Source organism: Trichoderma evansii (assembly GCF_050947405.1).
Source record: "Trichoderma evansii strain SZMC 28006 chromosome Unknown GGI43scaffold_11, whole genome shotgun sequence".
Taxonomy (NCBI): domain Eukaryota; kingdom Fungi; phylum Ascomycota; class Sordariomycetes; order Hypocreales; family Hypocreaceae; genus Trichoderma; species Trichoderma evansii.
The window spans coordinates 382,708-395,676 of NW_028145195.1; the positions used below are offsets into that span (position 1 = coordinate 382,708).

The 12,969-nt window shown below is 45.1% G+C and overlaps 3 protein-coding genes across 3 annotated transcripts; 2 read left to right on the top strand and 1 right to left on the bottom strand.

Moving 5' to 3' along the window:
• The first annotated feature begins 976 nt into the window (after window positions 1–976).
• GGI43DRAFT_406131 (uncharacterized protein) lies at window positions 977–5,290 on the top strand. Its single transcript, XM_083206117.1, has 8 exons — window positions 977–1,880; window positions 1,961–2,186; window positions 2,253–2,312; window positions 2,362–2,652; window positions 2,706–2,934; window positions 3,033–3,062; window positions 3,115–3,256; window positions 3,305–5,290. Exons 1-8 carry the CDS (start codon window positions 1,411–1,413, stop codon window positions 4,971–4,973), a joined length of 3,117 nt encoding a protein of 1,038 aa, XP_083060129.1. The 5' UTR covers window positions 977–1,410; the 3' UTR covers window positions 4,974–5,290.
• Window positions 5,291–5,322: 32 nt separating this feature from the next.
• On the bottom strand, window positions 5,323–7,254 carry GGI43DRAFT_406137 (uncharacterized protein). The gene is made up of 3 exons (XM_083206118.1): window positions 6,961–7,254; window positions 6,014–6,897; window positions 5,323–5,916 (listed from the first exon to the last, which is right to left on the bottom strand). The coding sequence occupies exons 2-3, from the start codon at window positions 6,648–6,650 to the stop codon at window positions 5,771–5,773; spliced, it is 783 nt and encodes a 260-aa protein (XP_083060130.1). The 5' UTR covers window positions 6,651–6,897; window positions 6,961–7,254; the 3' UTR covers window positions 5,323–5,770.
• Window positions 7,255–10,750: 3,496 nt separating this feature from the next.
• On the top strand, window positions 10,751–12,690 carry GGI43DRAFT_55558 (flavin-containing monooxygenase). The gene is made up of 2 exons (XM_083210005.1): window positions 10,751–11,450; window positions 11,504–12,690. Exons 1-2 carry the CDS (start codon window positions 10,966–10,968, stop codon window positions 12,624–12,626), a joined length of 1,608 nt encoding a protein of 535 aa, XP_083060131.1. The 5' UTR covers window positions 10,751–10,965; the 3' UTR covers window positions 12,627–12,690.
• The last annotated feature ends 279 nt before the right edge of the window (window positions 12,691–12,969 follow it).

The window sequence follows — 12,969 nt, forward strand, 5'->3', positions numbered from 1 at the left end:
TTTACGTAATAATAGGTTCTGCAGCTGTCGTATATAGAGAAGAAAAGATGAAGGCATCGTGAAACGAGGTGGCAGAGAGGAAAAGCATTACCATCCTTATTCTTGCATCATCTGGAATATACATGTAATCACATCCACGGAAACCCAGCTTATCATACTGCTATCAAGGCCACAGGGTGAGGACATGTTGTGGATAATTTGGTCTAGTTGGCACGGCCTTGTTCTCTCAAGAATGAGGCCGCTGCATCGGCCAGGGGTCATTTTGTGCCATAGAGAATGTGTTGTTTTTCCCGTCTAGCAAAGAGAATCTCGTTCTCTTTATACTGTCACCTCGAGTAGGTAGGTACTTAGGTAGTTATAAAAAGTTAGGTAGACAATGGAATGGAAATTAGGTAAAACAGGCAGTGCACTATACTATAGCAGGCAATACACTATGTATTACTGGATAGTGACTCTTGTAGCTGCTGCGGCTATTTTATAGTATGCGCAAGGCCCACTGTTCAGTTGAACTAGTCGAGATCTTGTCAGGAATAAGGGCCTATAACCTGGAATAGAGGCATCAATGTTAAAACGGTTCACTTTATAGGTATCGGTGTATTATGGGTTGTCTTTACTCAGCAACGCAATTAACTTGTATTAGTACCTCATAGGCCCTAGTAGATACAAAGCCACGCCTAACAGCCCATTTCATCTGAGCCCGCTCTTACCCTTCAAAATCAAGAGGCACATTCGTAGAACTGGTAAAGTCCCATTTACGAGATCCATCTCATTCTACAGCATTACAGAAGGAGAGGACAAACTTGGCGCCATTATTTGAGTGTCACAAACATCATGAACCAAGGTACATGTAGTCTGTACATGCTTGTCGACCTTTGGTAGGTACATGTACTCAGGTACATGTAGACAGTCAAATGATGCCTCAGAAACAAGGTTCAAGAAATCTCGTCGTCTGAGCTTCATAAAGTGCAACCACGTTTGTGGATCGCATCATCTCACTGATACGAAATTAAATGGTAAAGAACGCTAGGAACAGGCCGTTCTATATCGGAGTTTGTATCTCCCTACTAACGATCTGATCGTCCGCTCTACGACTTTTTACTGCCCATTCATTAGTCATTCTTGTGCCTCGTTTGTTGTCAATGTTCTACCCAGGCCTTACTCTAGCCATCATTGGCTACATCAATTTCAGCCGCATGAAGCAGCCTGGCGAGCCTGGCGCCTTATTGCTTTCCCCCGCTTCTTGCAGTTTCTTCTTCACTTTCCCTTTCTCGTCTATTGTCGTCCCATTCTCTACCTGCTGGACATGCCATGGGCGCCGCATTGACTGATGGCGGAGTTTGTGAACACGAGTAAGATTATAAATGGTTCATGATTTAGATATTGCACGGTGCCAGCTACGAAACACCGAAGATGGGCAACAATCCATCCCGCGAGGAGGTGGCAACGCCGAACGTTGTCGATACATTTCAGAATTCATCCAACACCCAAGTGCCTATAACTGCTACCTCTCGACTACGAAGCGACTCTTCTCAGGCGGTTACTAGGCAAAAGAACCTTGTTTTTCGCGTTACTGGCCTCCCAGCCTCGCAGACGGACGATGCGCTGGTGGATTTCATCCGCAAAAACCTATTAAAGGATGAAGAACAGTCACAGTCAAAAATCACCGCAAGCATCGTGCCGTCTTGTTCCAACAATGCGCAGGAGAGGGTTGCGTTAGTAGAGTTTGGCGGCAAAGCTCCTGATTTCTTGTCCGTGCTAGTCGCGAACCCTCTGGAAGACTGGCAGGTTGAGATGGGCAATGTGGATATTAATTTTGACCAACATTTTTTCGGGTTTACACAGCTCTACACCCCCAAAGCAGACAAGCCAGTTACCGCAGAGTATGTAACATTTCGTTAATGGTGCAACATGCTCTTGTTGATCCTGTGCGCAGGCCTAATGCTAATCCACTGAGTCGCAGTATAATCGCCATCACCGGCCTCGATGGACATGCCTACGGCTCATGGAGGGGTAAGGGAAACCTTGGGCGGATGTGGTTGCGCCATTTTCTGTCTCAAGACCTGCCCTACTGTCGCACGATGAGCTATGGCTACAACTCGAAGCTCTCAACCCGTGGGGTCGACACCATTATGGACTATAGCCGGGGCCTAATGGATGCCCTCAAGAAAATCCGGAACACAGACGAGGTAAGCTCTATTATAACATGCTGTCACAAGAGCACGAATATAAGGCTAATAATTGCGCCGCTCCAGCTGAGGCAGCGGCCACTCTTCTTCATCGCACACAGCTTTGGTGGTATTATACTTGCTCACGTAGGTTATCTGTTGTAACTCACATGTAAAAAGCTCAATAGAAGTATAGTGCCTTGTAAAGGCGGTCCAAACAAACGAAGACGATCATCCAACGATTGCAACGCTCCACAAGGCTACATACGGGATTCTTCTCTTTGGCATTCCACACAAAGGGCTGGTGGTAAATGATATCGAAAGCATGCTGGATAATCAAGATAACCACCCACGGAACGCGCTACTACAGCAGATCAGAGTCAAGTCCGACTTGCTAGAGAATCAACTAGCCGATTTCAAGAATCTGGTCCGAGACCGGAAGATTGTAAGCTTCTACGAAACAAGGCAGACTAGGCAGCTTCAATTTGTAAGATAATATGGTATACATAGCAGCGGGGAGCTGGCTGACACTAGTAATAGGACAGTGACAGCCAACGCTGGGAAAGAACTGGCGACTTCATTACCAAGGTGGACAACGACTCGGCTCTTCTTCAACTCCCCGACTTTATGGAGGATAAGATCCCCCTGGACTCGGATCATTCAATGATGGTCAAGTTTGGTAATAGAAATGATATAGGGTATACCAGTGCGCTGCATAAGCTTCAACAGTTTGAGCAAGACGCTTCAAACGTGGTGAAGGCTCGCTTTTGTAAGTAGCTTAGGTGCTTCTCGTCGGTTTTATGTTAATCGAAGGCTGTAATTATTAAACCAATCTTGTGCTTGATTTTAGCTAATATCAATTTGTAGCGCGAGTCCAACGGACTTCGACTGTGAAGTGTAAGTTTGGCCGCCCTCAGCAATATCTGCAAACTACTAACCAACACTCTAGTTTTTGTGCCCTACACAAGTAATCCAGATTTCATAGGACGCTCAGAAATCCTTAAAACATTAAAGGACCAGCTGGGGCATACACAACAGGCGAGTAGCACATCTCAAGCAAGAGCAACATTGTATGGCTTAGGCGGGACTGGGTACGCTACCAACCCTCCTAGTTTATATCATATGCTAATAGGGGATAGTAAAACGCAAATCGCATTGGAATATGTATTCCAGCTACAAAAGACACACCCTACAGTTTTCGTTTTCTGGATTCATGCTGGCAGTGCCGCCCGATTTCGCCAGGCGTTTGCATCTATCGCACAAGAGTACAACATCCCTGGCTACGCGGAACCCAAGGTTGATATGCTACTATTAGTGAAAGGTTGGTTAGAGGAGAAGGACCACGGAGAGTGGTTCATGGTTATTGACAACGCAGATGATATGCAACTTTTATTTGGCCAGCCTGTGGGTACTGCTACAAGCCCTAGCAACGCGAAAGATGAGAAGAATCTGGCTCGATATTTGCCCGAATGTGCCCACGGTACAATTCTCATCACGACAAGGAACAAGCAGGTGGGAGTTAGGATGACCAAAGGAAAGCAGCCGATAGAAGTGCTTCGAATGGATGAGGAGGAGTCAGCACAACTCCTCCGTACGAAGCTCAAAGGCATCAGCACAACCATTACTGAATTGTCAACGCTCTCTTCTCAGTTAGAACACCTGCCGCTAGCGTTGGCTCAGGCTGCTGCGTTTATTCAAGAAACGAGCATAACAGTGCACAAGTACCTTCAACTACTAAGCAATAGCGACAAGGATATAGTGCACCTGCTGAGCAGGGAATTCGAGACGGCGGGGCGAGACACAGAAGCTCCCCAGGCAGTAGCGGAAACATGGATGCTTTCGTTCCAGCAGATTGAGGAGCAGCACTTCTTAGCCAGCGAACTCCTCTCCTTCATGAGTATGCTCGATCGGCAAGATATTCCGGCTCCGTTTATATCGCATTATGCCGAGCAAACAGGGAACGGGGACCCGCAAGGCGAAATAGAACTTACAGAAGCGCTAGGTATCCTCAAGGCCTTCTCGTTCGTGACAGAGGAGACTAGTGGCAGCTTCGATATGCATCGGCTTATACAGTTGGTGACACGCAAATGGCTTACCAGCCGAGGCACAATTGGTCGATTCAGCACAGAAGCACTTATGACGGTGTCAGAAATGTATCCGTATGGCACATACGAAACTCGAACAAAATGCGCCGCATACCTATCACATGCAAACGCTGTGTTACAGTTGGATGGGTTGAAATCAAGAGATGAGAACGAAGCAAAGGCATCTCTTCTCTACTGTATTGCTGCATACTTTAACTTTGAGGGCAAATGGAGTCAAGCAGAGATGTTCAATATAGAGGCGAGAGAGATACGAAGAGAGTTATTGGGACATGATCACCCGGATACACTGAACAGCATGGCCAACCTTGCATCAACATACTGGAACCAGGGCCGATGGAAGGAGGCCGAGGATCTGGAAGTTCAAGTGACAGAGGCTTGCAAGATAAAGCTGGGCGCAGATCATCCAGATACACTGATCAGCATAGGTAACCTTGCATCAACATACAGGAAGCAGGGCCGATGGAAAGAGGCCGAGGATTTAGAAGTACAAGTGATGGAGGCTCACAAGACGAAGCTGGGCGCAGATCATCCAGATACACTAATCAGCATGAGTAATCTGGCTTACACTTGGAAAAGCCAAGGTCGGCATGATGATGCCCTAGCTTTGATGAAGACCTGTGCTCAAACTCGATATCAAGTCCTAGGTCCGATGCATCCTCATACGATATTGTCTCAATCAACGGTAGAAGAGTGGGAAATTTAGGTTATATTTTACATTTTTATGTAGCTATAAGTCTTGCATCCATACCCCCGCCGCTAGACACTCTTTATGCAGCAATACAAGGGCATAATTCTGCTAGTCCTACTAGTCTTAGTTGCCTGGTGCTTTTATTTGGACGGGAGTTATTTATGGTCTCATGGTGGGAGGAATTGCCGTCATTTGCATACCCAAGTAGATCATATTAATCCATCACAGATCCAAGCTCTCATCAGCAGGTTAATCACGTATTGTATCACTTGATATACTTTCCTAGAAGAAATATTAGTATTCTCTTCACTCTCCTAAGTATTTTCTTCCTCAAACACTTTTGGCTACTCTAGAATGATGCGAACGACTCTGTGAATGATTGGTCAAGCGAAGAAGAGCTGAAGTCGCCTTTCAGACGATTCATGCCTGTTATTTCGCGATTTTTTTGCTCCACGTCACCTTACGTAAAGCACATCATGGAACAACTCCTGTTGGGCTTGGGAAAGTACATTTATGTAGCGTTGTGATTCGTGCACCGGCGTAGCATTTGGGTCATGATGTGCGTGACTGTCCAAAAGCCACTATAATAAGCCACAATTTTCTATAGTCCATACGGGCAAATTCACTCAAGATTAGACAACTTCGACGCCTTTTATGACAATTGCTGTGGTACCGGAATGTTTAAAAGCGTTCTGTATTGCCGCATTCGCCAGTTATTTCATGGTGCAGTGATATATATGTGTTGCTCGTTGAAAAATGACAAATAACTCTGTAAACTATTGGAGGAAAAAGAATGTAAACTCAAGTCACGTTCAAAAGACAAGCCTGCCTGGCTGGCTATCAAACGGAGTTCCCTCGTCAAGCTCATCATCATCCATCCAAAGCTTAATCGCAACCACTTGCCCGTCCTTCTCAGCCACAGCGAGACCAGGTGGCCCGCCAATGCAATCTTGCCCAACTAGCAGTAAATAAAAGTCAGTAATGGACATCACCTGCCGCTGTTCCCGTACATTGTGTACATGTAAAGCGCCTTTTTGTCAAAAGTTGAAACTTACAGTGTAGTCCTCCAAATGTAAAGCCTGGATTTCTATCCCAGTCATCCCCTCGCAAGTTGTCGTTGAGTGTAATCATCTCAAGATAGCCGGCATATTCGTCATCGTCAATTTCCTGCTCCTCGTAATCGCGACCCTCTAGGACCATGTGGGCAGCTTCACGAGTGAGATAGGCCATGGAAATGACGTTGAGAAGTCCGCCGTCGTCATAGTAGGTTCCAGCGTGCTTCCACGATGTGCCCTCGCCCCATTGAACAGCATCAGCGTCGTCAAACCTGTCTTTAAACATTTGCTCCCAGGCCTGCCACTCATTCAGACTAATGCTAAAATCGAGGTCAGTCTCTTCGTCTAAATCTGCGACCCAGCGAAGACACGCTTCCCGATCACAGTTTCCAAGCTCTGCTCCCTCAATAAGTTTCATTTCCCCTTTCCAGATGCCGGGTTTGCAGTTTGAGATGCCTGAGTGCAAGTCGGTCAGGTGGTCCCATTCTTGGGAATTTCCCGCAAGAGCAAAAGCGATTCCATCCGGGGGATTAGGGGGGACGACCACATAACGCGGGCATAGGCTCAGGAGGCTGCGGAGACGATCGCCTTCTTCGGACGTTGAGGATATGTCGGAGAAATCTTCAGAGTCGCTCATTGTGAATGCGGATAGCGATTGAAGCACAAGTTGAAGCAATTGGTGAATCACTGATTCCGAGTTGTCAAGAGGTGGAAAGAGGAGTCGAGATCTCACGTCTGAGCTAAAATAGCTTGCCAACAATTGGTGGATTGTAAGCCTTTTAAACCTCGTACCCACGATCCAGTCCGTCCAAAGCTTGTCATCACACGGTATTTTTGGTTCCTGTTTTGCTGTTCGAATCGGCCACTGCCCAAAACGGACAGCACTAAAGAGAATATTGCCCATTAGCGCGGATTCAGCCTAGAGCTTGGGTCAAGTGAATTTATACCGGGCGAATCATCTTGATCTATGTGGACGCTTTTGTCTCATTTCACGCAACTGCTGGAGAGACGGCAACGATTTGCCGGGAGTGGATCGAGATTATGGCACTTGTTTGAAGGTTACGAATCATTTTTGTGCGGCTAGCAGGCTGCAGTATCGCATGTGAAGAAGACATAATAAAGGAGTCGTGAAGCCCAATAGCAGAGGGGAGAGATTTTGTTCTGGTGTCGTCTGGAATGGAAAATTAGAAAATGCGATGCGCGTATTCGGCTCTGTTCTCGCATTCAGTAATGTACGAGCGTATTCGCGTGCCTCGGCGATGCAGTTTTTCCATTAACTCGCTGAGCGACAGTGTCATCAGCGCTATAATTTAGCGACCAAACCTTTTTGACGCAGGTTCAGGGTAAGTCATCAGGGTGGTTACCATCACAAACTCAGTTGCTTTACGAGCAAATAATTATTCAGATGTAAAAGTAGAGAGCATCAGACAAAATTATATGTAATAAAATTCGGTAAAGATTCGGTCATGAATCGATCCTATAAGCCTTGTTTTTCAGCTGCTACTTTATATATCAGGCTGCATATATATTGCTAATAAACCAGATTACATAGCAGTCATACTACAGTATGAATCCGACAAACTATGCGGAAATCCTAGCTGCTTATTGATGGCTGTCACACTATTTGTTAGCGCTTTAATTCCATTTTAGCATTATAATCCCGCAATATGGAAAGTTCCATCCATTAATCAACATCTCGTCTTGTAGTCTCAAAACAGACTGTGGAATTGTAAATACCGCTTCTAGACCGTATATGCTGCTGTAGTAGTGATACGAGGTAGTATTATTACCCATACTTTGTCTATTTATCAATACTGCCATCCACACACAAAGATTCACTAACCTCAGATAGACAAAAAGTCGATAGCCAAGCCAATGCTCACATATAAAAGATACAAAACAAGCACTGATGGTGTAGCCATCTCATGTAGTATATAAACCAATGCCTATACGCAATATGAGTACTATACTGCAAGTATCATCTGGGGTTACCAATTCATGCTGGCTGTCTGACACCCCTGGCACAAACGCAATCCGATGCCGTCTTCGTGCAGGATCTATATAAACAGAACCTGTCCCTGTGGTGTAACGGGGCTAAAGAATATCCCCGTAGGGCATACCACCGACGGAGGCTTTGTGATACCAACATATACATAATATACTCCAGAGGCAGAGCTTATAAAATCCTCCACGTTCTTCTACTGCCGCACATCCCTCTGCTTGTAAAGAAACGTGTACGATCTGATGGGTTTACTAAACGGCTATACTCGTATCCCAGCAAATCTTATACTGATGCTCGCTTACGAGTCCCAGCATCTTTATTTCGTCGTTAGATATGGAGTAGTGATTGACGTCCTGCCGATAGCTGATTGTGAGACCCAACCTAGTAAAAAGCTACATAAGCACCTTAATTTCTCCTGCTTTTTGGATGCAACACACTTTTCCTCTCTAGTGGCAAGTAGTAACTAATGTTCAACTAAGAGACCGGACGAAGTTTCCAAGAAGCGCTAGCATCATGCCATCATCTCATAGCTGGCTGTAAAACAGTTCTTGGGATTCTAATCCTGGTGGCTTTCCTATTAGTATGCCCGTGCACTAGAGGATGTCTTGTAGGAATACATCTAAGCCATTATAAAAGTGCAGCACTCGCGTCTTCAGCAATACGAACGAACGATTTGCTGGAACGGCGTATTACAAGTTTTCTTAGTCGTCCAGGTTTATGTGTCACTGCCACTTAAGAGAGTGTGGGGGTTAGATTCCGAGGCGGGGGAAGATTCCGAGGCAGGGTTCGCCTTGTAACACCCTACCAAGGAGATAGCCGGTCTGAACAATCACTTACCTAATTTGTATCGTAAAATATGGCCTTTTATTAAAATATCCGGGGGGCCGAAGGTGTGGACGAAGAAGGATTGCGTATATACATTTTGGTGGTGGTGCCTTGCTTATAGTGGGTTATATAAAGCATGGAGCAATCGCATGATTTCTGCTCTAACCGGAGCTAACACAGCCCAAACTGCTGGTTTCTATAGCCTACAATATATTAAGGAAATCCCTGTTGAACCCGACATGAGGGGTTGCTTCTCGGCGGAACCGTATACGACAAGCTGCGCCTCTACCGCCATGCTCCAATGGATTTGGTAGGAATTCATATTACTTTGCAAGCTGAATAAGATACAGCTGGATCCCTGCAGTATCCTTGCGTTAAAACAAAATGTGGGTTTAAATCGCGGATATTCTTATTTGGTTGCAATCCACACGGAAAAGAGGATGATACGAGGAACTTGCTAATTGACGGCACTCGACTATGTCACCTATACGAAGCTTGAGTAGTTTATGTACATATTCCCTCTTATGTCTCTCTATTGCCGCAGAAATATGGATTTATTTGACCTATTTTACCATCTGGCATTTGCTGTAAATGGGCTGTTCATGTGGCTCTTGAAGACGCAGCCTCCTTCTTTCGGAAGCTTCTAGCCCCCAACCCTGCAGCTTCTCTTTTCTTTGGTGCGTGTACCATGGTAACTGTACCTAGAATAAGCTTACGGGCCGCACCTAGCTTTTACGATTACGCGCTTTGAGCCGATCCGCAATGCTCGGAGGCTCGGGGGATGCGGAGGGTTATTGGGAGGATTCTCTTCGCTAATAGGACCTACACTAAATAACAAACGCTAGAAAACGCTAGCAACACTAGTGCTAGTTATTAACATTCGCAGTGAGAAACTGACAAAAGAATAAAAGGAACTTGTACCCTGTCCAGTATATAGGCCGATCTAGCGGCTATAGGTCATGTATGGAATTTCCTTGCGACGGACCGATGGCGATATCCGCGAGCAATTCCCATACAGTGTCCTTGGACACTCTATCAGCGAGTTATTGAATCAATAATGAAGATAGTACCTAGCTACCTAAGCAATGACCATTTTGGTTCTCTCTACTATTATGTTTTGCATTACCTCATCTTTAACTATAGACTAAAGACAAATACTGCAGACAGATAATGACGGCATGTAAACATTCTGACACCATATATGCATAAACCATTGCTCTTAAGGCTTAGTCTCAGCCAGGTGGTATGCATACACACCAAGTGATGATTTATGCCGTATGGCTACTTAATTTACGAAAAGCCAATATGGACAATTCTCTTGGATAAAACGGCGGCTTTTTTCCGTCGCTGACTGACAACTTCATCTATCCCACTATCAGAACATTTACATATTTTAGCGCTTATATAAGAAATAAGGAGTTTACAGACCGCTCGCAGGGATTGTTAAATGGTATTAGTTTAATATCCCCTTGTCAAAGCTCGCCAATTTAGTTTATACATATTATACACAGTTTTGGAGGGAAAAAAAGTATTAGCTAACAAATACAGTAAAAATACTAAAGGGCAAAGTTTTAATAAAAACACAACGAAATAACAGATTATAAAATATATATTATAAAATAAATACCTCAAAATTATATTACACAGCTATAATAAAATAAACTAATAAAATAGAAATGAATTAGGATATATATTAACTACTTTTGCTTTAAGCACACCAAACTTCTGTATTTTAAAAATTACATTTATTATACGAACTAGAATTTTAATGTTAAAACTTTTAAATAGATGAAGAGATAGAGGAAATTTATATAATTTATACCAAGTGCTTCCTCTACTCGGAATAACAAGTATCGATATGTGTCTAGTTACACAAGCTGTTGCCTACCACCACCTTGGATGTCACCCATGACGCCGTATGCGCAGCCCGTGTTAACCTCTGTAATAGTATTATGTGTGCTAGGATAGACCAAATCCTTCGTCTTCTGCTAATCATATATCTGCTAGTATATATCTTCCTGTGTTCCGTGTAACACCTCCCACCTTTTCCAACACACTTTCTTCTTTTCCTAGCAACGTTAAAATCCTTGTCTTTTCACTATTCTTCATTTACGATTCATTTACAATGTCTACATTTGACGCCGTCGTTGTCGGTGCCGGCTTTGGCGGCATCTTCAACCTCTACAAGCTCAAGGAGCTCGGGCTCTCCGTCAAGTGCTTTGAGAAGGCTCCTGAAGTCGGCGGCACATGGTACTGGAGTCAGTATCCCGGTGCCACCAGTGATTCATCCAGCGAAGTATACAGATTCAGCTTCGACAAGGAGCTGTTAAAGACATACCCTTGGCCGACACATTTTCTCCCCCAGAAGGAAACTCAGGCCTATCTGAAGCACGTTGTAGAGCTCTATGATCTGGGGCAGCACATTCAGTTGAGCACAGAGTTAAAAGGAGCTTCATTTGACGCTGCTACATCTACATGGACTGTCAACTTCTCCAATGGTGAGACCTACAAGACCACATATCTGATCTTGGCTTGCGGTTCTTTCCACACACCCAACCGCCCCAAAATTCCCGGCCTTGACAAATTTGCTGGCCCCGTCTACCACACTGGGTGAGTCAAAACAACAGTACACAGATGATAGACGCTGTTACTGACTTTTATAGTGACTGGCCTGAGAAGCGTGACCTCAAGGGCAAGCGAGTTGGTGTCATCGGAACCGGCTCATCAGGAGCTCAAGTTCTGGTCAACATTGCAGATGAGGTGAAGCACCTAGTCTCTTTCCAGCGATCAGCACAACACGTTGTCCCTCACCCCAACGGCCCCGTATCAGACGAGTACAGAGAATGGGTTAACAACAACTACGACGACATCTGGGAGCAGGTCAACAATCACCCTGTTGGCCACCCTCTGGTCCACAAGACAACCCCTACTATGAGCGTCAACGCAGAGGAGCGCGAGCGCATCTGGGAAGACCTGTGGAACAACGGCCCTAATGGCTTCAGCTTCATGTACGGACCATTCGGCGATATTCACAGCAGCGCTGAGGCCAACCGGGAAATCTGCAAGTTCTTTGAGAAGAAGATTGCGCAGTCCATCACTAACCCAGATAAGCTAAAGAAGCTGACGCCCAGTGAAATCTACGGCAAGAGACCGGTTACTCTGTCTGGCTACTACGAGACGTTTAACAAGGAGAACGTCGACATTGTCAACTATGAGCACACTCCTTTCGTGACTATCAACGAGAAGGGCATCTTGACCGAGGAGAAGCAGTGGGATCTCGATGTCATTATTCTGGCCACTGGATACGAAGTCATTGACGGAAGTTACATCAAGCTTGACTTACAGGGAACACACGGCACCCTAAAAGAGAATTGGGCCAAGGAGGGCATCCCAACTTCATACCTCGGCGTCAGCGAATCTGGCTTCCCCAACATGTTTTTCATCGTCGGACCCCAGTCACCATTCACCAACATGCCGCCGCTGATTGAGTCTCAGGGCAACTTTATCACAGGGCTGATTGAGAAGGCTGAAGCCAAAAAGAAGGAGAACGGCGGCAAGACTATTCTCATTGAGGCTGAAGAAAAGGCCAAGCGAGAGTGGATGGAGAAGTGCCGAACGCTTGCAGAGGGCAGCTTGTTTAGAACTGTAAAGTCTTACATCTTTGGCAACATGGCGCCTGGAAAGGATCTGCCGGGTATTTTCTGGCTGGGCGGTTATGGCTATTACCGAAGCACTATTAAGGAGGTGTCGGATAATGGATACCCTGGATTCTCGTTTTCCACTTAAATGGCGTTAGAGAAAATGCGTAACGATTTGTAGAATTTAGAAATATACCAAAGTTGAACGATCACTCTGGCACTTCCACTCGCATTTAATTTTTGCTTTTTTTTCTTGTTTTGTTTTTGTAAACCAGCTCTGCTTATACTCGTACTTTTTTCTTCTGCGTGCAGCTGAGATGGTCTCTATAACAGTTCTGGTGACAACTGCATCTGTGGAACAACGTAATGCAAGTTCCGACAGAGAAAGAAGCATGCAAGTAAACGAAAAAGGGCAAAAATGCAAAAATTACAGAATAAAATACATGGAGAAAAGAAAAACAAAACAATGCTCAGAAAATTGAGAAGAGAGC

Coding starts and splice junctions, on each gene's coding strand:
- GGI43DRAFT_406131 (XM_083206117.1), top strand. CDS start 1,411: ATGGGCAACAATCCATCCCGCGAGGAGGTGGCAACGCCGAACGTTGTC. Junction 1,881..1,960: donor GACAAGCCAGTTACCGCAGA/GTATGTAACATT, acceptor ACTGAGTCGCAG/TATAATCGCCATCACCGGCC. Junction 3,063..3,114: donor ACGGACTTCGACTGTGAAGT/GTAAGTTTGGCC, acceptor CCAACACTCTAG/TTTTTGTGCCCTACACAAGT.
- GGI43DRAFT_406137 (XM_083206118.1), bottom strand. CDS start 6,650: ATGAGCGACTCTGAAGATTTCTCCGACATATCCTCAACGTCCGAAGAA. Junction 5,917..6,013: donor TACATTTGGAGGACTACACT/GTAAGTTTCAAC, acceptor ATTTACTGCTAG/TTGGGCAAGATTGCATTGGC.
- GGI43DRAFT_55558 (XM_083210005.1), top strand. CDS start 10,966: ATGTCTACATTTGACGCCGTCGTTGTCGGTGCCGGCTTTGGCGGCATC. Junction 11,451..11,503: donor GGCCCCGTCTACCACACTGG/GTGAGTCAAAAC, acceptor TGACTTTTATAG/TGACTGGCCTGAGAAGCGTG.